This window comes from Channa argus, chromosome 8 (genome assembly GCF_033026475.1).
Source record: "Channa argus isolate prfri chromosome 8, Channa argus male v1.0, whole genome shotgun sequence".
Taxonomy (NCBI): Eukaryota; Metazoa; Chordata; class Actinopteri; order Anabantiformes; family Channidae; genus Channa; species Channa argus.
The window spans coordinates 6,492,236-6,517,571 of NC_090204.1; the positions used below are offsets into that span (position 1 = coordinate 6,492,236).

Consider the following 25,336-nt stretch of genomic DNA (forward strand, 5'->3'; position numbering starts at 1 on the left):
AACTAAGAATAGTCATTTAGAACAATTTATTGTTTAAACAATCAATCTCCCAGTGTACACCTGGGTATCAAACATTTGTCACATGTTCCAGTAATTTTCCTCACTTAAAATGTGCCATCTTATACAAAAGATGTAATGTGTTAAAGTACTCAAAAACGTTAACTTATTCAAAGTACAAATATACAAAAGAAAATTTATCTTTTACAGCAGATTTTGTCTATGTTTAGAAATGTGTAATATCGTTTGGTTTTACTGTAGCACAAAGTCTTTAATATAGGAGAGGTTTCAGAGTTCAGCGGACCTTGGCGTAGATCTTAAAAGGATATGGTGTGCGTGTCGCTCCAGTGATTCCTTCTGTACTGAGTTGAACTCCATCTAATGTGGAAAAACTAAACTTCTGAATCAAAGTGACGAAAAACAAAAACAGTTCCATTCTTGCCAGGCCTTCTCCCAGACATGCACGCTTTCCTGTGGAAGCCAAGCACAACTCTCACTGTTTAACCACAGGTATAAATGGAAAATTAGAAGGACCCAGTGTGAGTCAAAAGTTTTCGCTGAAAGTAAAGTTTACCTGCAGAGAAAGGTAAAAATGCATCCCTCCTAACAAACTTGCCCTCAGCATCTAGGAAATGTCCCGGGTTGAAGGTGTCTGGAGTCTCCCATTCAGTATTGTCAAACAGCACAGAGGTCAGGTTAGGCATCACAGTGGTTCCCTGTACAAACAATTATAAATTTATGAGTGACAGTTTTGTGAAAGTTATTTAAATAAAAATATTATGAACTAATATGTTGATGTACCGTTATGGGTCAACTGCCTGTCAGCACGTTAAGTGGTCAAAACCAGCTCCACCTTTACCAACAGTGACCTTTGACCTTTTTTTAAAAAAGCTTTTAAGTAGTTTTTACTCTTACAACTCTTGACTTTTATGAGTGTTTTTTTTTTTACTTTTAAGTACAATATAAATAATCGGCTTTTTACTTGAGTTCAAGATTTGAAATGATTATTAATTAGGATCATCAGTCTTAATGTTGTTGCTGATATGTGTAAGGAGATTCACCTTAGGTATGAAGTAACCACCCAGCACTGTGTCCTTGGCAGCCACTCTGAATCCATTAAGAGGAACAATGTTTCCCATCCTCTGGATCTCATGGATGACAGCATCAGTGTAGGGCAGGTTGGGTCTGTCTGCCATGGTGGGCTGACGGTTCTGTCCAATCACTCTGTCTATCTCAGCGTGGACTTTTTCTAAGAGGTGAAATGACAATTACATCAAGATTTTTAACTGATCAGTGAAGTTTTTCCTAATACTATTCCTTTGGCAAAAGCCAATTCAGTTTAGTCTTATCTGAACATCCACCTTGGATATGAGGGTTCTGGATAAGGTAAACAAGGCCCCACTGCAGGGTTTTTGAAGTGGTTTCACTCCCAGCCAGGAAAAGATCCACACAACACAGAACCAGGTTACTTTCCTCAAAGCCCAGTTCACTCTTTCTGTTCTGTCAGGTAGAAAAAATGCGTAAGTTTTGGTTCTTATTTTAACTATTCTGTTCAAATGACTCCAAATTAATACCATACTTTCTCTTCCAACAGGAAAGTGTCGATATAATCTTGTGGGTTGCTAGGGTCTAGATCCAACTTGTGCCTCTCTATCTCTGCCCTGATAGAAGCCTTCAAACATTTGGAGTTGCTAAAGATGTCATTGTGTGGCCCTGGCAGGTGTTTCATGAATGCTGGGAAGGCATCATATAGCTGTTTGCAGAGGAAACAGGAGGTTTATATAGTGATGACGTTTTTATCCAGGGGTGAGCAAAGATGTCACTTTAGAAACTAAGGAATCCCCACAGCAACAAATCTGCAACAAATTCTGATCTTACAAGAGCCCATATGGAGCCTTCAAGGTAGGCCATCTCCGTCAGATTCTTCAGCATGCTCTGGAAGCTGTGATCACTGTAGTCAAACCGTCTCCCAAACACTATCTGGCAGATGATATTAGCCACAGCGTTGTTTAGAAGAGGCACAGGGTCAAATGGCTCCCCTGAACAGAAGAAATGTGTTCAGTTTCAGTATACTGTGTGTATCTGTCTTTTCTGTTGTGGTGTTTGTTCAAACCTTTCTCTTTCTCCATCGCCTCCTGTAGGTGTCGACTCTCTTCACAGATGTTCTGGTCCATGGAGCTCTTTGCCAGACCAAAGGTACGTAACATGGCCATGGCAAAGCGTCGTTGTGTCCTCCACACTTTCCCATTACTGAAGAAAAGACCTGCTGAAATGGAAAAACACTCTTTGCCTCCGCAGAACTCTGTGAGTTGGTTATACTTTACTCTATGTGTCCTATTTACCCGAGTTTCCTGAGTAAATTCTATTGACCATCGGGCTGCAAGGCCGGTCCACAAAGTTCTCGGCCTGTGACACTAGCGCTTCCTTCACCATCTTCCACCCAGAGACAAACACTGCTTTGTGTTGTCCCAGACGAATGCAAAACACGTTCCCATAAACACCGGCTAGCTGTGGATGCAGGAGCAGAGAATAAAAGGGCCGTTGTTCAGCATGTGACTCTGATAAGATGCATTTTCTATGACAATAGCTTGTTAACACTGAATTTAAATACCAACATTTTTCAGTAAAGTTTGAGCTACAAACCTTGTGATAATTTGGATCGATGTGTCAAATAAATGCAAATGTCTTAGAAGGTTAACGTGAATAAGGACCTGTCTAACTTATATAAAGCAGTGACTGTATATTTAATGTTGTGAACAAATGATTGTTTTCTGTCACTGGAAGTCATTTAAATGGACTCGTCAGAATCCGAAAAAATACAGTAAAGAAATGCATGTCTTTCTGCTGTTACCTTACCTTGGTTAGGTAAATGTGGGGCTGTTTATGTTCAATATTGAAGATGTTTCCTAAAAGAGGCAGAGCCGGCGGTCCAGGAGGAAAGTTTGGTGGATCCTTTTTGTTCAGAAAATACACTACAACGAGAATAGTGAAAATAAAGAGCAGAATTCCCCTCAGTTCAAGCCAGAGAAACAAATCCCAGGGCCACATTATTAGGCAGAGTTGGAGCAGAGAAAAGCGACAGAATCATCCATCCCTTGTTAAAGATGGGCTGATACTCAGCTGACTCACGTCTTATGTGGATATAATGATCCATGTGTGTATGACAGGGAGTAGAGGCAACCCTTCATTACCCAAATCGAGACCACAAACATACGGGTAAATGTGACCCACGCAAAGCATCAGATTTTTATAATTTCTCAGTTTTTAGGAAACGGAGAGGTGATAATTCTAGTGGAGTCATACTGGAGCACATTATAAGAAGAGGTGGTGTCCTTTCTGACACTTTTAAATACAAAAATTAGAAATTATAACATTGTAAAAGTGTAATTGGTGGCAAAGCTGCTGTATTGGATTGCATTAAATTGTGAATAAAGTGACCAGTGAGTGTACTGTATATTGAATTTAGAAAGGCCGTGTGCAACATAAAGCATGCTGATACACATGTATTTTACCAGACTTAGCTAGCTGCAGTCCAATGCCTTCATTATAATCTTGACTTGTGTTTATGAACTTTATGAACTATTACATTTAATCATTAATAACTAAAAAGACAAAAGTCTTACACACAGCACCATTAGTACAGGATGGTAATGTGAAATAAAATGTGTTACAGAAGCCTTCTGTGTTACAGAATGTGTTTGGAAGTACAGACCTCTGAGGCAGATGTGAAAGTGAGAAAATAGCTTTCATCCGATAGAACCAAGCATAGCCCAGCCTCTGGTTTGGCCATGGGGATAACACCTCTGTCAAATTAAAAGACGAAAAGTGGAAGCCCTCAATGAACACATCTGTGTCGGGGAAAGTAACATCATGATCACATATTAGAGGAAACTATGGCATTAATCTGGTGGAGACAGACTGGGAGTTACACAACCCTTTACTATCAGGCTGAGTTCCTCCCTACAAGGACAAAGGGTCATTCTTTTGTCGTGTTGTTTTGATGTTTTGTCTTTTTACACTCTTTGGGGAATTTGTTTTGCCTCTTTGTGATCATCTTGCATCTTTTAACAGCTTTGTGACAAGATATTTTAACATATGGTTATTCTTACTTAACATCATCATGTTAGTCTTGACAACATGCTGGTATAGCATCAAAGAATAGCCCCTCTCTGTATGGTCACCTTCCCAGGGCAATGACGTTTATCATCTCTCCACTAAGCCACATTTGGATTCAGAGAGGGATAAAAAGAATCGTTCTGTTGCACAGGATTTATGGCACAGAACCAAAAGCTGCAGCCATCAAGATAATCGAGTTGGCTGTGACAAGCTGACAAGGGGTTAATCAGTTACGCATGGTGATCAGCATCTCTTTAATCCCCTGTGCCTGCATGATCAATATTTCCAACTTCACAACCAGGAAAATGATCAACTGGATTGGGAGTGCCGGTTTATAATGAAACCCAGACATGATAAATGAGACACCGGAGTCATGATCTACAGAAGAAATTGCTCACAACATGGGGTGAGGAGTAGGAGATCGTCCAAGTAGAACAGCACTTTCATATCAAATCTTGTCCTCCACTTTAGATGCTGTCTGAATCTTTTGTTACATACATACATAGTGAGGACAGAGATTGAGACCTTGCTCATTTTATATGTGTGCTTGGGGAGAACAAATGGAAGCATGACTCAGATATGGCATTGGCTTAGATGAAGATGTTGTTTGAGACTAAAATGCACACTATGTAAGGAGTCAGCTAATGAAACAAAGATTGAACTCTTAGGCCTGAATGCCAAGTGTCATGTCAGGAGGAAACCCGGCATCGCTCACCACCTGGCCAATACCATCCCTACAGTAAAGCATGGTGGTGGCAGCATCATGCTGTGGGGATGTTTTTCAGCGGCAGGAACTGGGAGACTAGTCTGGTTCGAGGGAAAGATGAATGCAGCAATGTACAGAGAAATCCTTGATGAAAACCTGTTCCAAAGCACTCTGGACTTCAAACTGAGGTGACGGTTCATCTTTTAACAGGACAACAACCCTAACCACTCAGCCAAGATAACAAAGGAGGGTCTATGGGACAACTCTGTGAATGTCCTCGAGTGGCCCAGCCCGAGCCCACACTTGAACCCGATTGAACATCTCTGGAGAGAACTGAAAATGGCTGTCCACCTAAGCTCACCATCCAAACTGATGGAGCTTGAGAGGCACTGCAAAGAAGAATGGGAGAAACTGCCCTAAAGATAGGTGCCAAGCTTGTGGCATCATACTCAAAAAGACTTGAGACTGTTATTAGTGCTAAAGATGTTTTAACAAAGTATTAAACAAAAGTACTTATGTACATGTGGTTTTTAGCATTTTTTATTTTTAATAAATTTGCAAAGATTTCAAACAAACTTCTTTCATGTTGTCATTATAGTGTATGGTTTGTAGAATTTTGAGGAAAATAATGTATTTAATCCATTTTGAAATAAAGCTGTAACAACAAAATGTGGAAAACGTTAAGCACTGAGAATACTTTCTGGATGCGCCTCATTGATATCAGCTGGATATTGTTTTTCTTCCTCACATACCACATGTCCACTCTGGACACCTGCTCATCTGCCACAATCCCCTCGTCCATGCCTAAGAACCACCTTACTATGAACTCACTAACCTGCACTCCCCTCTTCACACTTAAAACTATGATTCTGCAGTGCCACTCCAAGCTGACACCCTACACCATTTGTCACTACCCCCTCTAATCCCCTTCCTTCAAATAAACCTTTTTAAAAGAAATCTCCACTGCTCTGCGATCTCATTTTTGGGTCCAAACAAACTAACAATGTCACAGCAGTAATGACATGAGAGTTTTTATTACACAATTTTCACATGTAAAATTAGGTGTCACAGAAATATATGTTCTAGACAGAATAACAATCAACAATGTCACTAAACCTGTTATACATTGGTTAAAGAGTAACCAAACCCCCAAGTCTGAGCCTGACTCTATTCACTGCTTAATTTGAAAAATGGCTTTAAATTGGATATAGGACAGTCAGACATCCCCAGGCCAGTGAAAAATGGACAGTCACAAGACATCGAAGCCCTTATGACTAAACTAGTCTGGGGGTTATTTACTCTTTAAACAAAAGGTTCATGTTGCATTGATTAATGAGCCTTGGCATGAACCTTGAAAGGATGTGGCACACGAGTTGATCCTGTAACTCCTTCTGTACTCAGCTCTACTCCATCAGGAGCAGAAAAGGAAAATTTCTGCAGTAAACCAACAAAAAACAGGAACAGCTCCATCTTGGCCAGGCCTTCTCCGAGACACACACGTTTCCCTGAGAGGTTCACACACATTAAGTGTAAGATCACAGGATGAAATGTCTTTTGTGCTTCGGGTTATGTGTAGGAGTGAGGCGAATGTGGTTTACCTGCAGAAAAAGTCAGCAGAGCTTCTCTCTTCACAAACTTTCCCTCAGCATCAAGGAAGTGTTTGGGGTTAAATGTGTCTGGAGTCTCCCATTCAGTCTTGTCAAACAGCACAGAGGTCAGCATTGGCATCAGGGATGTACCCTGGAAAAAAAAGCGAGGGTCGAACACTAACCAATTGTTCAAGAAATGAACTTAAGATTTTCTGACTGAATGCACCTTTGGTATGAAGTAACCACCCAGCACTGTGTCCTTGGCAGCCACTCTTAATCCATTAAGAGGAACAATGTTTCCCATCCTCTGGATCTCTTGGATGACAGCATCAGTGTAGGGCAGGTTGGGTCTGTCTGCCATGGTGGGCTGACGGTTCTGTCCAATCACTCTGTCTATCTCAGCGTGGACTTTTTCTAAAAATACAAGACATTTTTCTGTTTTTAAACAGGTTCACCAGAAACCCTTATATCAGTATCTGATTTCGTAAAAACAACAAAAGGCTGAAAGTGGAACCTAACAATGTCCCCCATCAGAAATTGCTATATCCAGAAAACTTTTATCTTGAGATTATGAGAAAAATATCTCATTATCATGAGAAAGCAAACTTTGAAAGGGGTCACAAACAGCTTCTGTATGTTTGGAACATTATGGATTAAAGACAATTTTACAGTAACCAAACACATGTAATTCTAGTCTTGGAGATTGTTAAATTTCCGTAATCATTGAACAGCTGTAGGATCACTGTGTTACCATTATGCTGCCTCAGGGTGGCATGCACTTACACAGCACCTATAACTTATTTAAATTTCCTTAGTTGTAGGCTTACTATCTTTACTACACAGCAGACAAATTGACTGTACTTACATATTTAAAGTTTCTACAGAAAACAAAAGTTGTTCCGTTTGGGATGAGTTCATTAAACCTGTGGATGTGTTTACAGTGAAAAACAGAAATCTGAAATCTGTCTGTAAATTTATTAAGAAGAAAAAAATGAAATATAACATTGTACAAGTGAACAAGCCAGTTGGTGGAGAGCCAGTTTCAGGTCTCTCTGTCATGACCACCAGCCTGAGTTTTATTTCATACTCCCTCTGTCTCAACTCCTGTTTCATGGTTCATGCTGGCAACTTAACTACACATTATTAGTCCCAATTATTTTCACCTGTTGCCTGTGTCCATTCATACTCAGCCCTCCTCACAGTGTATCACCAGACTGTCTCTCCCGACAGTAAGCCTTTCAGCCAACGTTTGCTCGTTTGGTGCTCTTTGGTATTTTTTTTCCCTTTGTTTACTCACCTGCCTATCTGCTCATCCTGATGTTTGCCTGACTGTTGTCTGCCTGCCTGAATGCTCTGGTAACCTGACTTCGCCCAGATCTCTGCTGCTGCACCTATCAGTGTCCCTACAGTGCCTCCATAGGCGACTGTGGTACAGGAAGGTAGAGCAGTTGTCTACCAATCACAGTTGCTGCTTCAATCCCCAGCTCCTCTGATTACATGTCTTGAGCAAGACACTGAACCCCAACCTACTTGCTCTCGGTGAGTGTTGACCAGCTGCATAGCAGCTCCCGCATCGGTGTATGAGTGTGAGTGCGTGTGTGATCCTGAGTGTGATTGGGTGAATAAGTCCCAACTGCTCTGATACCACTTACTGTACCTTAAAGTCACACTGGCATCCCCTCTGATGGTTATTCCTTTTATTATTTGTTCATTAAAGTATTTTTACGCCTCGAGACTTTTCTCCAGGATGAAGTGCACTTACTTTGTTCTAGCACCACAAGCAGATTGAAGTTTTTGAATTTTATTGACATAATGTATCTCCTATTATGTGGACTGGCATGTAATTATTTCTTATAATGAATTGCCTGATAAATGTGCTTGTTAAGGTTATCTAGCACCATCATGAGGTAAAAGACTCAAAGGTTTGTGTTTTGTGCTAATCAAAATGTCTGTAGACCTACCCTGAATTTCAGGGTTTTTGATGAGGTAAACCAACGCCCACTGCAAAGTGGTGGAGGTCGTCTCTGTTCCAGCCAGGAACAGATCCAGAGAGCACAGAGCCAGATTGGTCTCAGTAAAGCCCAGCTCAGACTCCTTGTGCTATTTATAAAAGCAGAGTGAGTACAGTAGTGAAGTATTAGCTGCTTGGCAGAAATGCCTACAGTTTAAATGCAGTGTGTATGATACAGTTGTGGAAATACCTTCTCCATTTCAATGAGGAAAGCATCAATGTAGTCCCGGGGGCTGCTGTGGTCCAGCTCCTTTTTGTGCCTCTTAACCTCTTTATCAATGAAGTCTTTAAGGGCGTTGAAGTTGCCAAACATTTTGTTGTGAGGACCTGGCATGTGCTTCATCACTCCCGGGAATGCTTGATAAATCTATTTTATGTAAAACAGAAGCAGAGATACAAATTTACAACGCGTCAGGATCCCTTTCCTGGACTGTTTTCATTGCTTTCCTGCCTTCTTTTACCCCCCCTTTATTTTCTTGTTCTCCCTTTTTCGCCTCTGGTCCTGTATTCCGGTCAATACCGGTCCTGTGGTCTGGTATTGACCCTAATCTTAATTACACAGGACAGACATTCGCTATTTTATCGAAGTTCTTTTCTGACAATAATTAAATTAAAAGTGATATTATTGACTTACTAGCACCCACATGGAGCCTTCAATCCTAAGTATTTCAGACACATAGTTTAGCAGGATTTGGAAGTTGTGGTCATTGTAGTCAAACCTTTTCCCCATCACCAGTTGGCAAATGATGTTAGACACAGCGTTGTTAAGGAGGCCTGGTGGGCTGAAAGGTTCACCTGAAATACAAGAATCCACTGTTTTAGACAAGGCTGCTTTGGCTAATAAATAACTTTAGTCATTTACTAAATTAATTATTCACAACCATCATATTATTATTGGTTATTGGTGGTTATTGGTTATTGATGTTATTATTCACAACCATCATACAGATGGTAAAACCACATAAACCCTGGATTAGCTTGTTTGTCTCCACACGTCAGCTAGAGACACTGCTCCATTCGATGGCTTACTGTATTTCTTCATTCCAAAACAGACATCAACATCTTCTTTTCCTTTCGGCTGCTCCCTTTCAGGGGTCGCCACAGCGAATCATGTGCCTCCATCTAACTCTATCCTCTGGATCCTCTTCACTCACACCAACTAACTTCATGTCCTCCCTCACTACATCCATAAATCTCCTCTTTGGTCTTCCTCTAGACCTCCTGCCTGGCAGCTCCAACCTCAGCATCCTTCTACCGATATATTCACAGTTTCTCCTCTGAACATGTCCAAACCACCTCAATCTGGCCTCTCTGACTTTATCTCCAAAACATCTAACATGAGCTGTCCCTCTGATGTACTCATCCCCGATCCTGTCCATCCTCGTCACTCCCAAAGAGAACCTCAACATCTTAAGCTCTGCTACCTCCAGCTCTGCCTCCTGTCTTTTCTTCAGTGCCACTGTCTCTAAGCCGAACAACATTGCTGGTCTCACCACCGTCTTGAACACCTTTCCTTTCATTCTCGCTGATACTCTTTTATCACACAACACACCTGACACTTTTCTCCACCCGTTCCAACCTGCCTGCACTCGCCTCTTCACCTCTTTTCCACACTCACCGTTGCTCTGAACCGTTGACCCTAAGTACTTAAAGTCCTGCACCTTCTTCACCTCTGCTCCCTGTAACCTCACTGTTCCACCTGGGTCCCTCTCATTGACACACATGTATTCTGTCTTGCTGCGGCTAAGCTTCATTCCTCTGTTTTCCAGAGCAGACCTCCACCTCTCTAGATTTTCCTCCACCTGCTCCCTGCTCTCACTACAAATAACAATGTCATCTGCAAACATCATAGTCCAGGGAGATTCTTGTCTAACCTCATCTGTCAGTCTGTCCATCACCAGAGCAAACAAGAAGGGGCTCAAAGCCGATCCTTGATGCAGACCCACCTCCACCTTGAACTCCTCTGTCACACATACAGCACACCTCACCACTGTCTTACAGCTCTCATACATGTCCTGCACCACTCTAACATACTTCTCTGCCACTCCAGACGTCCTCATACAATACCACAGCTCCTCTCTCTGCACCCTGTCATACGCTTTTTCTAAATCTACGAAGACACAATGCAACTCCCTATGACCCTCTCTGTACTTCTCCATCAGCGTCCTCAAAGCAAATACTGCATCTGTTGTACTCTTTCTAGGCATGAAACCATATTGCTGCTCACAAATACTCACATCTGCCCTTAGCCGAGCTTCCACTACTCTTTCCCACAACTTCATTGCGTGACTCATCAGCTTTATTCCTCTGTAGTTGCCACAGCTCTGCACATCTCCCTTGTTCTTAAAAATTGGTACCAGTACACTTTTCCTCCAGTCCTCTGGCATCCTCTCACTCTCCAAGATCTTGTTAAACAAACTAGTCAAAAACTCTACTGCCACCTCTCCTAGACACTTCCATACCTCCACAGGTATGTCATCAGGACCAACTGCCTTTCCGCTCTTCATCCTCTTCAATGTCCTCCTCACTTCACTCTTACTAATCTTTGCTACTTCCTGCTCCCCACCAGTCACCTCTTCTACTCTTCGTTCCCTTTCATTTTCCTCGTTCATCAACTCTTCAAAGTAGTCCTTCCATCTTCCCATCACACTCCTGGCACCTGTCAATACATTTCCATCCTTATCTTTAATCACCCTAACCTGCTGCACATCCTTTCCATCTCTAGCTCTTTGTCTGGCCAACCTGTACAAATCCACCTCTCCCTCTTTAGTGTCCAACCTAGCATACCAGTCCTTATATGCTCTTTGTTTGGCCTTTGCCACCTCTATCTTCACCTTACGCTGTATCTCCCTGTACTCCTGTCTACTCTCTTCAGTCCTCTCAGTGTCCCACTTCTTCTTACCTAACGTCTTTCTCTGTATACACTCCTGGACTTCCTCGTTCCACCGCCAAGTCTCCTTGTCCGCTTTCCTCTTTCCAGATGACACACCGAGTACCCTCCTACCTGTCTCCCTGATCAAATTAGCTGTAGTAGTCCAGTCATCTGGAAGCACCTCCAAACCACCCAGAGTCTGTCTCAGCTCCTCCCTGAAAACTAAACGACATTCTTCCTTTTTCAACTTCCACCACTTCGTCCTCTGCTCTGCCTTAGTCCTCCTTATCTTTCTCACCACCAGCATCATTTTACACACCACCATCCTGTGTTGTCTGGCTACACTCTCCCCTACCAATGCTTTACAGTCACTGATCTCTTTCAGATTACAACGTCTACACAAGATGTAGTCTACCTGAGTGCTTCTCCCTCCACTCTTGTACGTCACCCTATGTTCCTGCCTCTTCTGAAAGAAAGTGTTTACTACAGCCATTTCCATCCTCTTTGCAAAGTCCACCACCATCTGACCTTCTGCGTTCCTGTCCTGAACACCAAACCTGCCCATAACAGTCTCATCACCTCTGTTCCCTTCACCTACATGCCCATTGAAATCTGCACCAATGACAACTCTCTCACCTCTGGGGATGCTCTGCATCATTTCATCTAACTCACTCCAGAATTTCTCCTTCTCTTCTAACTCACATCCTACCTGTGGGGCATAACCACTCACAACATTGAACATCACCCCTTCAACTTCCAGCTTCAGACTCATCAACCTGTCTGATACTCTTTTCACCTCTAGAACATTCCTCACAAAATCCTCTTTCAATATAACTCCTACTCCATTTCTCTTCCTATCTGACCCATGGTAAAACAACTTGAACCCTGCTCCTAAACTTCTAGCCTTGCTACCTTTCCACCTGGTCTCCTGGACACACAGTATGTCCACCTTCCTTCTCTGCATCATGTCGATCAACTCCCTAGCCTTCCCTGTCATAGTACCAACATTCAAAGTCCCTACTGTCAGTCCTACATTCTTAGCTTTCCTCTTCTCTCTCTGCCTACAAACACCCCTTCCTCCTCTTCTTCTTCGTCTTCAACCAACAGTAGTCCAATTTCCACCGGTACCCTGTAGGTCAACAGCACCGGTGGCGGTCGTTGTTAACCTGGGCTCCGACCGATCCGGTATGGAAGTCTTTGTCACGATTCGCATGTTTGATTTGGCATGTGTTTTACGTCGGATGCCCTTCCTGCCACAACCCTCTGCATTTATCCAGACTTGGGACTGGCACAAGAAGACACTGGCTTGTGCCCCCTTGCGGTTGCATTATCAACATATTTTTAAAAAATATAGTCCCATTTGCTCGAATTTGTATTTCCCTGGAATGCAGCTGGTCCACTGCACATGATCAGGATTTCTGTAAAATGAATCCAATTCGCATCACTCTGGACAAACTTTCTGTTGGCCACATGATTTGGAATGATAAAATAAGTCATCCAGTGGAGTGGGGTCTCTGGCTGATGAGTTTTCACTTGATTTTGCACAACGATGGAGGTCAAGTTATTCAGGGCAAGAAGCTGAGAAGCGATGAAACATTAGTAGAGAAAAGTCTAGTTCTCAGTCTAACCCACCTTTCTCCCTCTCTATCTCCTCCTGCAGGTGTTGCACCTCCTCACAGATGCTCTGCTCAATGATGCTTTTGCCCAGGCCAAAGGTGCGTAAAGTAGACAGAGCAAAGCGCCGCTGTGTCTTCCATATTTCACCATTGCTCATGAAGAGGCCACCTACACACAAGCATTTAGAGGAAGAAGGATAAATAACTGAGTTGAAGTAATTATTTCACAGCCTGAGACAGGAGAAACAGAGAGACGTGCGTGCACCTGAGTTTCCTGAGTAGAACTTATCAGAAAGTGCATTGTGTGGTCGCTCCACAAAGTTTTCAGCCTGTGTCACTAAGGCTTCCTTCACCATCTTGTACCCACACACAAACACCCACTTCTCACTGCCCAAACGGACACTGAACACGTTCCCATAGGCATTAGCCAGCTGTGAAAGAGCAAACTAATAAATTACAATGCAAAAAAATAAATAAAACTTACTTCACATTTTGACCACCATACAGTATAAATTCAAATGCATATTTGAAGTACAACGATGGAAAGTTGCATTCTCTTCACAAACTGGTCAAAATAAATGGGTTCAGTGTTTACAGTTTCACAGTTATAATGTGTTATCATTATTCACATACTTGGATAGCAAATGCACAACAGTTATATTGATCTTAGTTTCCATTTCTGATTAAACTCTGACTACCAAATGTCAATGTGGGCTTATTGCTGAGAAAAGTTTTTTACCTAAAGCTTTAGAACGAGTAAGCTATCTATGTTGGAATATCTGATCTGAATAAGATCCTAAAATAATGTGACAGTATCTTGTAAAACAGGAAAAAAACCTCATTATTATGACACAGTGAGCAAATCCTTTTTTTTTTTTTCTCATGGTGGCAGGAATACATGTAATAATATAAACTGATGTCTTTATTTTGTAATGAACAGAAACTTCTACATGTTGAAATAACTTGAAAAACACATGTATCTTGTTAGGTTGCAAGTAGAAAGTGAAAAGTAAAAATTTTATTTTCATCAGGAGAGCTACAAAACCTTTCCATATAAATGCATCAAGATGTCCAATAAAAATATTTTCGATGTAGATGTTAACAGACAAAACAACTTAAAAATATAACTTGTCAAAAACAATACTGGTTATATCAGAATTACAGTACTTCTCAGGAGTTTCTTAAAGTGAACACAGTGGATCAGCAGTTACCTTGGTAAAATAGTTGTGTGGGTGTTTATTGTCCACACTCAAGAGATTCCCCACAAAGGGGAGAGCCAGGGGTCCAGGAGGATAATTTGAAGCATTCCTGTTTTTGAGAAAGTCTGTGATCAGGAGGAAGAGAAAAATAAACAATAACATCCCCTTCAGGTCAAAGCTTAGTAAAAAATTAAAAAGCCACATGTTTAAACAGAACCAAACGAACAGCCGCAGCAGTGGCAGGGTCAGTGTATGTGCTTTAATAATTTTCAATGTCTTCACTTTGAACCCGTGACTATATAATACATGTTCGTCATTGAGTTAACCCTTTGGTGGTCCTTCTACTTTACCCTGAGGCTACACACTATTTAAGACCAGGTTAGCGACACCAGTTTATAACAGTGCACTACATTTTTTTTGTGCAAAGAAATGCCGTAGCAATATGTGACTGTCTTATAAATAAGACGTAAATAAGACTGTTGCTAAAAGCAGCAACAACCACATCTGCATGTCCCTTGACAAACAACAACCCATGTCACTGCTGGTCTGATGAACCCTAAGGTAATAGCAATAAACCTATTATGATGCTTTAACATGGTAGTAATAAAACCATAACTCATGGGGAACAATATTGTTAGCTCAGCAAATTGAGAACATATGAAGAACCTTTAGTGTCATTCTATGACCTTATACACAGAGCACTGATTAGCACTAATGTTCATAGTGTAAACAGATTCAGGCCAAAGTTACAAAGTTTAGTGGGAATAAAGGGCATCTAACAGACTGATTGATTGTTTTGGAGGTGATTAGTTGTCCTATTCATGCTGTTCCCAAAGTGCAGTTAGTTAACAAAGGACTTGCTTAAAGTTATTAAGGACGCTTCACTTCTCATTCCAAGGTCTCAACAAAAGGCTTTCTTTTATGCTGACCACTTGACCTCATTACCTGACAGTAACTCTTTGTCCCAAGGACCATCTTCTGGTGATATTAAAAACTTCAGTGTAATGTCAACTACTTACTGCTGAGGTTACACCAGTCTGCCATTCTTGTCTGCTACCTGATTAAAAACTAGAATCATATCTTTAAATGAAACCAACTTAATTTAGCTTAGAAGATCTGTTTACATTTGGCATAAGCCTCGGCTGATCTTTGGAGTGTGTTTTGCACAGAGCTGGGGCTGCACATTTTGCCCCCCATTTCTTGCAGTGTATTTTGGGTAAGATTTGACATGGCATCTGGGCAGAAAAGATACAGTTGTAGCAACCAAGTCTCATTGTCACACACCTTTATTTAAGCCCCTCAATATTGTAGTAAGACAGCCTGTGTAGACCAGCTTGAAAAATCTTCTTTTAATCATGACACAAACAAATCACTGCCATAATTGGCCTTTTTAACCTACTTACAAAAAAGTGTTTATATTGTGTACCTTTATAACTAAAACAGTGCCATAAACATCAGATGTTTTACTGTAATGTAAAAATAATTGTCACAGAATTAAAAGTGCAACAGAGAATAAAGAGCGCTTCAGTACGTTCAGGCTGAAATGTGGCTTTCACTCCTAAAGCGTTTCACTCAGAACTATCGGTTACACATTGGTAAAATTAAAAATGGTTCTGTGACATGTTACATATTTTCATCGAGACTTTGCGTGAACCTTGAAGGGATGTGGTACACGAGTTGTTCCAGTACGTCCTTCTGTACTCAGTTCTACTCCATCAGGAACAGAAAAGGAAAACTTTTGCATTAAACCAACAAAAAACAGGAACAGCTCCATCTTGGCCAGGCCTTCTCCGAGACACACACGTTTCCCTGAGAGGTTCACACACATTAAGTGTAAGATCACAGGATGAAATGTCTTTTGTGCTTCGGGTTATGTGTAGGAGTGAGGCGAATGTGGTTTACCTGCAGAAAAAGGCAGCAGAGCTTCTCTCTTCACAAACTTTCCCTCACCATCAAGGAAGTGTCTGGGATTGAATGTTTCTGGAGTCTCCCATTCAGTCTTGTCAAACAGCACAGAGGTCAGCATTGGCATCAGGGATGTACCCTGGAAACAAAAGCCAAAGTAGAACACTAACCAATTGTTCAAGAAATGAAATTAAGATTTTCTGACTGAATGCACCTTTGGTATGAAGTAACCACCCAGCACTGTGTCCTTGGCAGCCACTCTTAATCCATTAAGAGGAATAATGTTTCCCATCCTCTGGATCTCATGGATGACAGCATCAGTGTAGGGCAGGTTGGGTCTGTCTGCCATGGTGGGCTGACGGTTCTGTCCAACCACTCTGTCTATCTCAGCCTGGACTTTTTCTAGTAGTGCAATTTTCAGAATTAATGGTCTTTTCATATTTCAAATATAGGTACATTATGTTGAGCAGACTCCCTTATGTGCAAAACCCTTCATTATTTTGCTATGTTTGTCAGTGCAAAGAGAATTATGTAAGGAACTATAGGATATATCTCTCACTGTGCCTAAGTACAGCCTCATTGAGCATTTAGCAAGGCTGTAATGTCTAACTTGTGTTTCCTTAATGTCACATACTCTGGATTTCAGGGTGTTTGATCATGTAAATCAACGCCCACTGCAGAGTGGTGGAGGTCGTCTCTGTTCCAGCCATGAACAGATCCAGAGAGCACAGAGCCAGATTGGTCTCAGTGAAGCCCAGATCAGAGTCTCTGTGCTATTGAGAAATACATAGTTCAAAAGTAAATGATTATCAGTTTGACAGAATGTGTTAAAGTTGTACAATTCTGTGTTTACAATGCAGTTGTTCACATACCTTCTCCATTTCAATGAGGAAAGCATCAATGTAGTCCCGGGGACTGCTGTGGTCCAGGTCCTTTTTGTGCCTCTTAATCTCCTGAGTGATGAAGTCTACAAGGAAGCCGAAGCTGCTGAAGATTTTGTTGTGAGGACCTGGCATGTGCTTCATCACTCCAGGAAATGATTCATAAAGCTTTTTGATGTAAGACAGATAGTGAGAGAACATTTATTTCAAATATCCTTTGTCAGCTGTTTTTCAATTTGTGAACTAATTTGATTACAGTTATGGACTGACTTTCACAATTCCACTAAGATGCTGTTTCTCTGACATTGACTAAACCTGAAGAGATTATTAGTGACTTACCAGACCCCATATGGAGCCCTCTAAAGTAAATGCCTCAGACAGATACTTTAGCAGGATTTTGAAATTGTTGTCATTGTAGTCAAACCGTTTCCTCATCACCAGCTGGCAAATGATGTTGGACACAGCGTTGTTGAAAAGGCCTGATATGCTGAAAGGTTCACCTTAAAAAAAAAGAGAGTCCACTGTCAAGATGAGGCTACTTTGTTAAAGACCTGTTTTGTGTGGGGATTTGAATGCTGTACTTTTCTCAGTCTAACCCACCTTTCTCCTTTTCTATCTCCTCTTGCAGGTGTTGCACCTCCTCACGGATGCTCTGCTCGATGATGCTTTTGCCAAGGCCAAAGGTGCGTAAAGTAGACAGGGCAAAGCGCCGCTGTGTCTTCCATATTTCACCATTGCTCATGAAGAGGCCACCTACACACAAGCATTTAGAGGAAGAAGGGTTAATGACTTATAGGAGCTAATTTAATCACAAATGAAACAAATGAAAGACAGATATATGTGCACCTGAGTTTCCTGAGTAAAATCTATCAGAAATTGCACTGTATGGTCGATCCACAAAGTTTTCAGCTTGCGTCACTAAGGCTTCCTTCACCATCTTGTACCCACATACAAACACCCACTTGTCACTGCCAATACGGACATTGAACACATTCCCATAGGCCTCCGCCAGCCGCAACAATACAGAAAAAAACTATGAACCACAACACATTAAAACATTATGAGAACTTAGATTTGAACTATAACCTTTAGTAACAAATCCTAGCAGTGTGCAATGAGAAGGAAATGGACCATCAGTTGTTAAATAGCTACATTACAATGCTACCACCGGGTGTCAGTGTTTGCTATTTGTCTCTGTTTAAAACAGTATTTTAAATCCAAATCACATTTTACATTACATATTTCGTAAGCATTTAAACAATTTGAAATTGGATTGTCTGGAAGAATTAAGGAAAAAATGAAACTAGTTTCATGGTACATTTGGATATGTTATGGTCCATTTACAGCACAGCATTAATACTAATGTTGGTTCAAAAAATATGATGAACTAATAAATGCTGATGTATCATTAACCACTTGTCAGCACATAAACTGGTTAAAATCAGCTCCACATTTAGAGTGACATTTAACCCCTTTTTATTATTTAGTATATATGTTTGCAATAGTTACCACAATCAGTATTAAGTTGTTGTTAAGCTAAGTTGTGTACTTTTGCCATTATACTTTAAGTAAGATTTAGATGACTTTAACTTGAAAACACACATTGTCAAATATTTTTAACATAATTTTACATGGAACTAAAATGTATATGATAACTTTTAACATTGATCTTATTCCTTAAAATGAAACCAGTGGATCAGCAGTTACCTTGGTAAAATATTTGTGTGAATGTTCATTGTCCACACTCAAGAGATTCCCCACAAAGGGTAGAGCCAGTGGTCCAGGAGGATAATTTGGAGGATTCCTGTTTTTGAGGTAGTCTGCTACCAGGATAAAAATAAAAATAAAAAGGAATATTCCTGTTACGTCAAAGCTCAGTAAAAAATTAAAAAGCCACATGTTTAAACAGAGTCAAACCGGCAGCAGTTGCAGGAGCAGTGTTTGTGTTTTTAAGATTATCTTTGTCCTCAGTTCAAACACTATGCTTATGGTCAAGTTAACCTTTTTGTGGTTACTCTACATATTAAGATTACATAACAACCACACTAAAAGAGGGCAGAAGCAGTAAAACAGTCTGTACAAAGGTGCATGTGTCAGTACACTTAGAGCAGTAGAAACAACCACACTTCCATGTCCCATAACAAACAAGACGTCTGTCACTGCAAGTCTAATGAAAGTAATATATGTTTTGTAATAATAATAATAATAATAGGGTGGCAATTTTTCAGGTAACAGCTGTTTTTTTAGCACACTAATATGGGAACAGACAATGGAAAACAACTCCAGTATCATTCTGTTAGAGATTATATGTTCACAAAGTGCAGTGGGAATAAAAGACTTTCAATTGATCCATTGTGAAACTGCTTGTGGTAACATGCCATTATGTGCAAATACAGACTGAATGTCGACAGTCAGAGTACTGAACTTTGTAATCTCTTGAAAAAACTGATATATGACATTTGTTGTAATTTTGTATTTTATAAAATCACATTCTACCAACCTTTGCTAATGTTTGTCTATTATTTGTAAAAGCTATATTTAAGGCATATTTTCACTATATGGGTATGTTATTAACACAACTAATAGAGAGTTTTTTAATGAATACAAGTTTTTACTTTTGTGCCCTTTCTCATTGACTGAAGGTTTGACTTAACAGAATTGCAAGAAAAAGTGTTGATAAAATTAGGGAATTTGTGGTGTAGTAATAAACGTTTTCTTATTGCACGGAGGATTCATCAGATCTTGAACGATCGTTTCCCAAACCATCCAAAATTGAAAAGCAAAGAATGGTCATTTATATATTCTTTATGAAATGACTCCTGACCAGTTATTAAAGCATACCACCAAACCGTAGTCAGCAAGGTTTTTTGTTATTAGTATTATTGATTGTTCATGTGTCACAAGAGTTTCAAGAGTGTCACAGAAAGAGACGTGCATATTTTCTTACTAAAATACACAGAATTATTGTAGTAGATTAGTAGAGGGAAATACGGGACTGTATGATTACAATACAGGTACGTACTGTATAAAGACATCATTTACACATGTAAAGTTAACAGAGCTGTTTGAGCTGAGTGCAAAGTATATTTTCAACATAAAAATCTCAACAAGTGTACATGAATTCACACAAAGCTAAGACCTCTATAAACAGTGCATTAGTGTGGAGCAAAGACATTATCAAGTCAGTAATAGCTCATTTCATAATGTAATGCCTAATGACCCTGCCATTACAAATAGCAGATCGTCAGACCGGTTAATATTCACAATATAGTACCAACTAATACTTTGTTAAACATTTCGATTATGATTGTTTTAAACTGTTTGTGGTGAGCTGGAATTTGTGATCTTACAGTCTACACGCTGACAGAATTCATTTCGTCAGTGAAGTAATCAACCCCTGTGTACTAATGATAAATATTTAGGGCTCGTTTGAATATTCATGTGTAAGGAAACTAGCTAAAGACCCACACGAATGTTAATTTGTTGGGATTTCACTCATCTACACAATCTTGGATTACTACGCATGAAAAAAAAGTTACATGTCACATATCAATGAAAGACGAGTCTAAGAACTTTTGACTTAATAACTTATCTTTGTTACCAGAAATGTTGACAGGCTGGATAAATCTGTTTTTTGGTGTTTGGTTTTTAACATTTATGGTTTAAATGCTAATATGCATCCTCATGGAAGGTATTTTTTTAATTAGTGCAACCATTGCATTGCTGATCACTGACTTTTCAGGACTTTCAGGCCTTTCATATTTTACTAAGTTTAAGGATCTTTGTGGGCTCAGGAAGAAAGTGGAAATCCTGCTCATTGATGGTTGTTTTTTCTTTGGATGAGAACGGCTGAAGATTTGGAGAACATCAGCGAGGCACAGCAAGCAACCTGAAATCCTGTGGGGAATGAGTAAAGCCCAGCACACCCTCCAAGCTTGGCATTTCCCCAGGAACAGGACAGAAGGTGAACCTTTGCAGGAGAGATGAAAGGAAAAGGAACAGCTCCATTCTGGCCAGTTGTTCACCTAAACACATACGTTTACCTGTAGGGAAACAGTCAACAGCAACTTTAGATTAGTACATTTCTAATGTACAGTACATGCTCTCCTTATGAGTAACAGCTTGTTTTTTTGTTGCATTGAAAGTGAAGGAATACAGGATAGAACAAACCTGCTGAGAATGGCAAGAAGGCATCTCTCCTGCGAAACTGGCCCATTGAATCCAAGAAATGTGCAGGATTAAAGGTATCTGGAGTCTCCCACTCGTTCTTATCAAACAGCACGGATGCAAGGATCGTAGTAGTAGCTGTGCCCTGGAAAAAAGAGCCATGATATTTTTTACAGCTTAACATTCACCCCACAGTGAGTGGTGCACATAGACCTCTACCTTGGGTATTAAGTATCCTCCCAAAGTGGTGTCTTTGCTGGCCATTTTGGGGAATCCCAAAGGAACAATGTTTCCCATCCTCTGGATCTCATGGATGACAGCTTCAGTGTAGGGCAGGTTGGGTCTGTCGGCCAAGGTGGGCTGACGAGCCTGTCCAATCACTCTGTCAATCTCTGCCTGGGCTTTCTCTGAGTGAGGAAGCAGATTCACAGCTATAGCAGACAGCTCTCTGGACATTATAGTTGAAATAAATGCAATCTTTCTAAGATAATTAATTTACTAACCCTGTATGTCTGGGTAGTAGATCATGAATATGAGCCCCCAGCGTAAAGTGGTGGCAGATGTTTCTGTTCCAGCCTCAATCAGGTCAATAGTGCAAATCAGTAGGGTGTCAACGTTGAAACCAGCCTGGGGATCTTCTTTTTTCTGGTAAGGTATCAACAGAAATCTTTTATTTTGTACAATTAATCTGTATCTACAATAGTCCTGCTATTTCAGGCTATTTTGCACCATAGCTAGAAAATACAATTTAATAGAAATAATTTACAGAATAGTTGACTTTTTTACTTTTGCCACAAAACTTTAAGAGTGTGTTTATATAACGGCACTCTTCATTCATCCTAACTGCAACCACTGATATGTATCAGTTATATCAGAACCACAATAGAAGGTCATGTGTTAGTGGCTATTATGGACGCTGACCTTTTCTATCTCCGAAAGGTAAACATCAATATAATCACGAGGGTCTTCAGGGTTCCACTCCTCCTGGTGCTTTTCTATTTCCTTCTTTAAGAAATTCAGGATCTCAGTGTAGTTAGTGTGGACTGTCCGATGAGGTCCAGGCAGGTACTTCATCAAACCAGGGAAGGCATCATAAAGCTGTTAGACGGACAAAACTCTCAGATCAGTCACAAACTAACACTACATTTTGTTTTGTGATCACAAAGTTAGAACAGTTTAGGCAGGAATTACCTGGGTCTGAGCGAAGCCTGCGAGCACAATGGCCTCATTGTCCAACTCGAGAACCTTGCGAAAAGTTGAATCACTGTATTCAAAGCGATGTCCGAAGAGAACAGATGAGATGACGTTAGACACTGCATTGGTTAGTATGTAGTGGGGGTCGAACGGTCTTCCTGCCAAAATAGGTGATTCGTGTCAAGCCATGATAATTCACAATAGAAAAATTGAACTCATGCATGAAAAACAAGTCATATTAAATAAAATGTATTTGCCTTGTTCCTCTTTAAATGCTTCACAAAGGAAGTTGCTTTCCACTTGGATATATCTTTCCAGGGTCTTCTGGCCCTCTCCAAAGTAACGCAGGTGAGTGTTGGCAAACTTCCTCTGTTTTCTCCACAGGTAACCATTGCTCAAAGCTATGCCTGTGAAAATATTACATCAAATTATTAAGAAAGCAAAACACTTTGCACAAAGACTGGATTTGGTAAAGAAAGAGTTTAAACACCAACATATCATATTTTGGGTTGAACAATTTTTTATAAAATTCTTCAACACTAAAAAAATGTTTTTCTGTGGACAAAAGCTATTGGCAGTATTACTATCCACATGTAACTACACCCCTTACTCACCAAGACCCTTGTAGATAACATGAAAGAGAGGGAGCTCAGGTCGCTCAACAAAGGAGTCCAGCTGGTTAACAAGAGCTTCTTTGACCATCTTATAGCCTGAAACAAATACCATCCTCTGACTGCCTCTTCGCAAGCTGAACACTGGACCATATTCCCTAGCAAGCTGCAATCAAAACAAATTACTGTGAGGGAGATGACATGACTACCAACACACTGATTGTCATTTGAACAGGAATGACTGGTTCTTTTGTGTGAGATTGTGAATTACTAAATAATCAAAACTAAATTTATGCTATACAGCAGCTGTCATTGTTTATCTTTTTTTTACATTAATAGTTATTTTCCATTTTTTTTACCTTTTGTAGCCTATAACATACCACAAAAAAACACTGAGTTGAGTAAAATACATAAATGTGTACTGATATAATATTTGCAATTTGTGAGAGAATATGCTTGTGTAACAACAATATTATGTTACCATGTGTTGGATTTTTATTGTACTTGCTATGTTGACAATGCTCATTTCTGTCAGACAAGTTTGGATATCTAAGATTCACCTTTTTGAAAATGCTCGCATGCACAAGGTGTAAAAATGTTCACCTCACCTTCTGCATCGTTTTGAAGTCAACTCCTGTGAAGATGTTTCCTAGAAAAGGAACAGCCCATGGTCCAGGGGGGAAGTTGGAAGGCCTCCAGTTTCTAACCACATCAGCTAAAAGTAACAATACAAAACCAAACAAGAGCCAACAGGTTAAGTCCATACACTCAAAAAGTGTTTGAAACATCATTTTGAAGTTAGATTTTAAAAAAAACCCTAAATGATCCTGCAGACAGGGAGTTGGTGCAACTGTGCGAGAAGTGCAGGAAACTGGGGGGAAAAAAGGCCCCAGCAACAGCACAACAGAAATCTTATGTAACACTAGTGGCCTATTGGGACTTCAGGAGAGAAAAACAAGGTTGGAGCTTGAACTCTTCCAGCTGAAGGCAGAGTGTACTGTACACTTCATGATAAGAGTACAAGGAGTTCTCCCTAATAATTTAATGAAAAATATATACACCAATCAGCCACAACCTTAAACGTACGGCATTTACAAAAATATATGAAAAAATAAATACTGATGTATCGTCAAGGTTTACCGACCTGTGAGCACACAAAGTAGTTAAAATCGGCTTCACCTTTACCAACAGTGGTCTTTAATCCCTAATTCTTGATAGTTAATGTACATGTTAGTGGCAATGCAAACCCTTGTCCTCCACGATGTTATTAAGACGACCAGCATTAACGTTGTTGTGGATCGGTGTACATGATTGTAATAGCCATCCATCCTGAGTCAAAAAATGTAAAGGCATATGCAAGTAGACAGATATTTTTGACTTGTTCAGGTGGTGGCTTTATGTAAGTGGATGTGACAGATCTATCGAATAGGTTTGCACTTAGGACTGTGTAGATGTTAGTTACAGTAGGTGGCACAGTGATGGTCACCTCGGGGTGAGAGTACACTGGAGTTACAGGTAATGAAATATCATTTGCAGCATTTTTCTTAACACAAGGCACAGTTTTGCAACCACAGGCTTACAGGTGTATAGCTGAAGAGCACGTGGCACTTTATCTGTGTGATCCTTCATGTGTGCCCACCCGCCACCTTTGACACAAGCAAATACAGCCACCTCTCTGTCTACGAAGGCGCTTTATTTAAAACATACCTATTAAAGTAAGAGTGCAGCTGCACATTTCTGCCACAAGAGTTATTTTAGAACTATTAACATCCATTCCAGAATTTATTTTATTTTTTGCTGAAGCATGTTTTTAAAATCTGGCAACATTTGGAGACAGCATGTTCTTCTTATTGATGGAGCATATGCATCCTCCACAAAGTCTGTCACAAAAACTATTCAGTTTTTGTCTGAAGGGCTTGTATCTCACCTTATCATTTTACTTCTGTGCTTCAGTGTCGTAAAATGTTTTTTTCATCAATTTGCATTTGTTTCACTAAATACAATTTTATTCCAAAGAGGCATTATAGCATAGGTCCTTATGCTATATCCCGTTATTCAAATTAATTCAATGCCCCTGTCAACATGAGTAATACAACCCCATAGAACATAAATAATACATCATACGTTGAAACTGAGACATTTTACTGTTTCATGGGAAATATTAGCTCATTTTGAATTTGTTGGCAGCGACACATGTGGAAAAGTTGGGAGAGGGTAATGTTTAACACTGTGTAACATCCCCTCTACTTTTAACAATTGTATGTAAACATCTGGAAAGTGAGGAGACCAGTATCTGGAGTTTTAGGATTGATTGCAAGGTCTTCTCTGAAAGAAAGATTGTCTGGATGGGAGCATATGTTGCTCTAAAACCTCTATGTACTTTTAAGCATTGATGTTGCCTTTCCAGATGTGTAAGCTGCTCACGCCATGGGCACTAATGCAGCCCCATACCATCAGAGATGCAGGCTTTTG

General features: G+C 40.3%; 3 protein-coding genes across 5 annotated transcripts; all 3 read right to left on the minus strand.

Annotated features, from left to right (window-relative positions):
• Positions 1-11: 11 nt before the first annotated feature.
• On the minus strand, positions 12-16,149 carry LOC137131736 (cytochrome P450 2J2-like). 3 transcript variants are annotated; one of them, XM_067513442.1, is made up of 18 exons: positions 16,009-16,149; positions 14,119-15,813; positions 13,173-13,338; positions 12,924-13,076; positions 9,054-9,214; positions 8,610-8,786; positions 8,370-8,508; positions 6,635-6,822; positions 6,418-6,559; positions 2,854-2,969; positions 2,340-2,505; positions 2,111-2,260; positions 1,876-2,036; positions 1,577-1,750; positions 1,359-1,497; positions 1,059-1,246; positions 572-713; positions 12-468 (listed from the first exon to the last, which is right to left on the minus strand). In XM_067513442.1, exons 2-18 carry the CDS (start codon positions 14,308-14,310, stop codon positions 293-295), a joined length of 2,730 nt encoding a protein of 909 aa, XP_067369543.1. In that variant the 5' UTR covers positions 14,311-15,813; positions 16,009-16,149; the 3' UTR covers positions 12-292. The 3 variants fall into 3 exon arrangements, with proteins under 3 accessions (XP_067369543.1, XP_067369541.1, XP_067369544.1); XM_067513440.1 differs by lacking the exon at positions 16,009-16,149 and having other exon boundaries at positions 2,111-2,263; positions 14,119-15,315; XM_067513443.1 differs by lacking the exons at positions 1,359-1,497; positions 1,577-1,750; positions 1,876-2,036; positions 16,009-16,149 and having other exon boundaries at positions 2,111-2,263; positions 14,119-15,310.
• On the minus strand, positions 15,977-17,829 carry LOC137131847 (cytochrome P450 2J6-like). The gene is made up of 7 exons (XM_067513647.1): positions 17,739-17,829; positions 17,493-17,645; positions 17,232-17,392; positions 16,884-17,060; positions 16,646-16,784; positions 16,226-16,413; positions 15,977-16,150 (listed from the first exon to the last, which is right to left on the minus strand). Exons 1-7 carry the CDS (start codon positions 17,827-17,829, stop codon positions 15,977-15,979), a joined length of 1,083 nt encoding a protein of 360 aa, XP_067369748.1.
• A 1,914-nt stretch (positions 17,830-19,743) lies between these two features.
• LOC137131738 (cytochrome P450 2J2-like) lies at positions 19,744-23,771 on the minus strand. Its single transcript, XM_067513446.1, has 9 exons — positions 23,473-23,771; positions 22,868-23,030; positions 22,511-22,660; positions 22,251-22,411; positions 21,981-22,157; positions 21,563-21,704; positions 21,279-21,466; positions 21,063-21,204; positions 19,744-20,935 (listed from the first exon to the last, which is right to left on the minus strand). Exons 1-9 carry the CDS (start codon positions 23,653-23,655, stop codon positions 20,760-20,762), a joined length of 1,482 nt encoding a protein of 493 aa, XP_067369547.1. The 5' UTR covers positions 23,656-23,771; the 3' UTR covers positions 19,744-20,759.
• Positions 23,772-25,336: the final 1,565 nt, after the last annotated feature.

Excerpts from the sequence above, each read along its gene's own strand:
- LOC137131736 (XM_067513440.1), bottom strand. The coding sequence starts at position 14,310 with ATGTGGCTTTTTAATTTTTTACTAAGCTTTGACCTGAAGGGGATGTTA. Across the intron at positions 13,077-13,172 it reads GTTCTACTCAGGAAACTCAG|GTGGCCTCTTCATGAGCAAT; the intron begins GTGCACGCACGT and ends GCTTGTGTGTAG. Across the intron at positions 469-571 it reads ATTTTTACCTTTCTCTGCAG|GAAAGCGTGCATGTCTGGGA; the intron begins GTAAACTTTACT and ends TGGCTTCCACAG.
- LOC137131847 (XM_067513647.1), bottom strand. The coding sequence starts at position 17,829 with ATGGTGAAGGAAGCCTTAGTGACGCAAGCTGAAAACTTTGTGGATCGA. Across the intron at positions 16,785-16,883 it reads TCCTCATTGAAATGGAGAAG|CACAGAGACTCTGATCTGGG; the intron begins GTATGTGAACAA and ends ATTTCTCAATAG. Across the intron at positions 16,414-16,645 it reads CAAACACCCTGAAATCCAGA|AAAAAGTCCAGGCTGAGATA; the intron begins GTATGTGACATT and ends TTGCACTACTAG.
- LOC137131738 (XM_067513446.1), bottom strand. The coding sequence starts at position 23,655 with ATGATGTTTCAAACACTTTTTGAGTGTATGGACTTAACCTGTTGGCTC. Across the intron at positions 22,412-22,510 it reads AGCATTTAAAGAGGAACAAG|GAAGACCGTTCGACCCCCAC; the intron begins GCAAATACATTT and ends CTATTTTGGCAG. Across the intron at positions 21,705-21,980 it reads ACCTTTCGGAGATAGAAAAG|AAAAAAGAAGATCCCCAGGC; the intron begins GTCAGCGTCCAT and ends ATACCTTACCAG.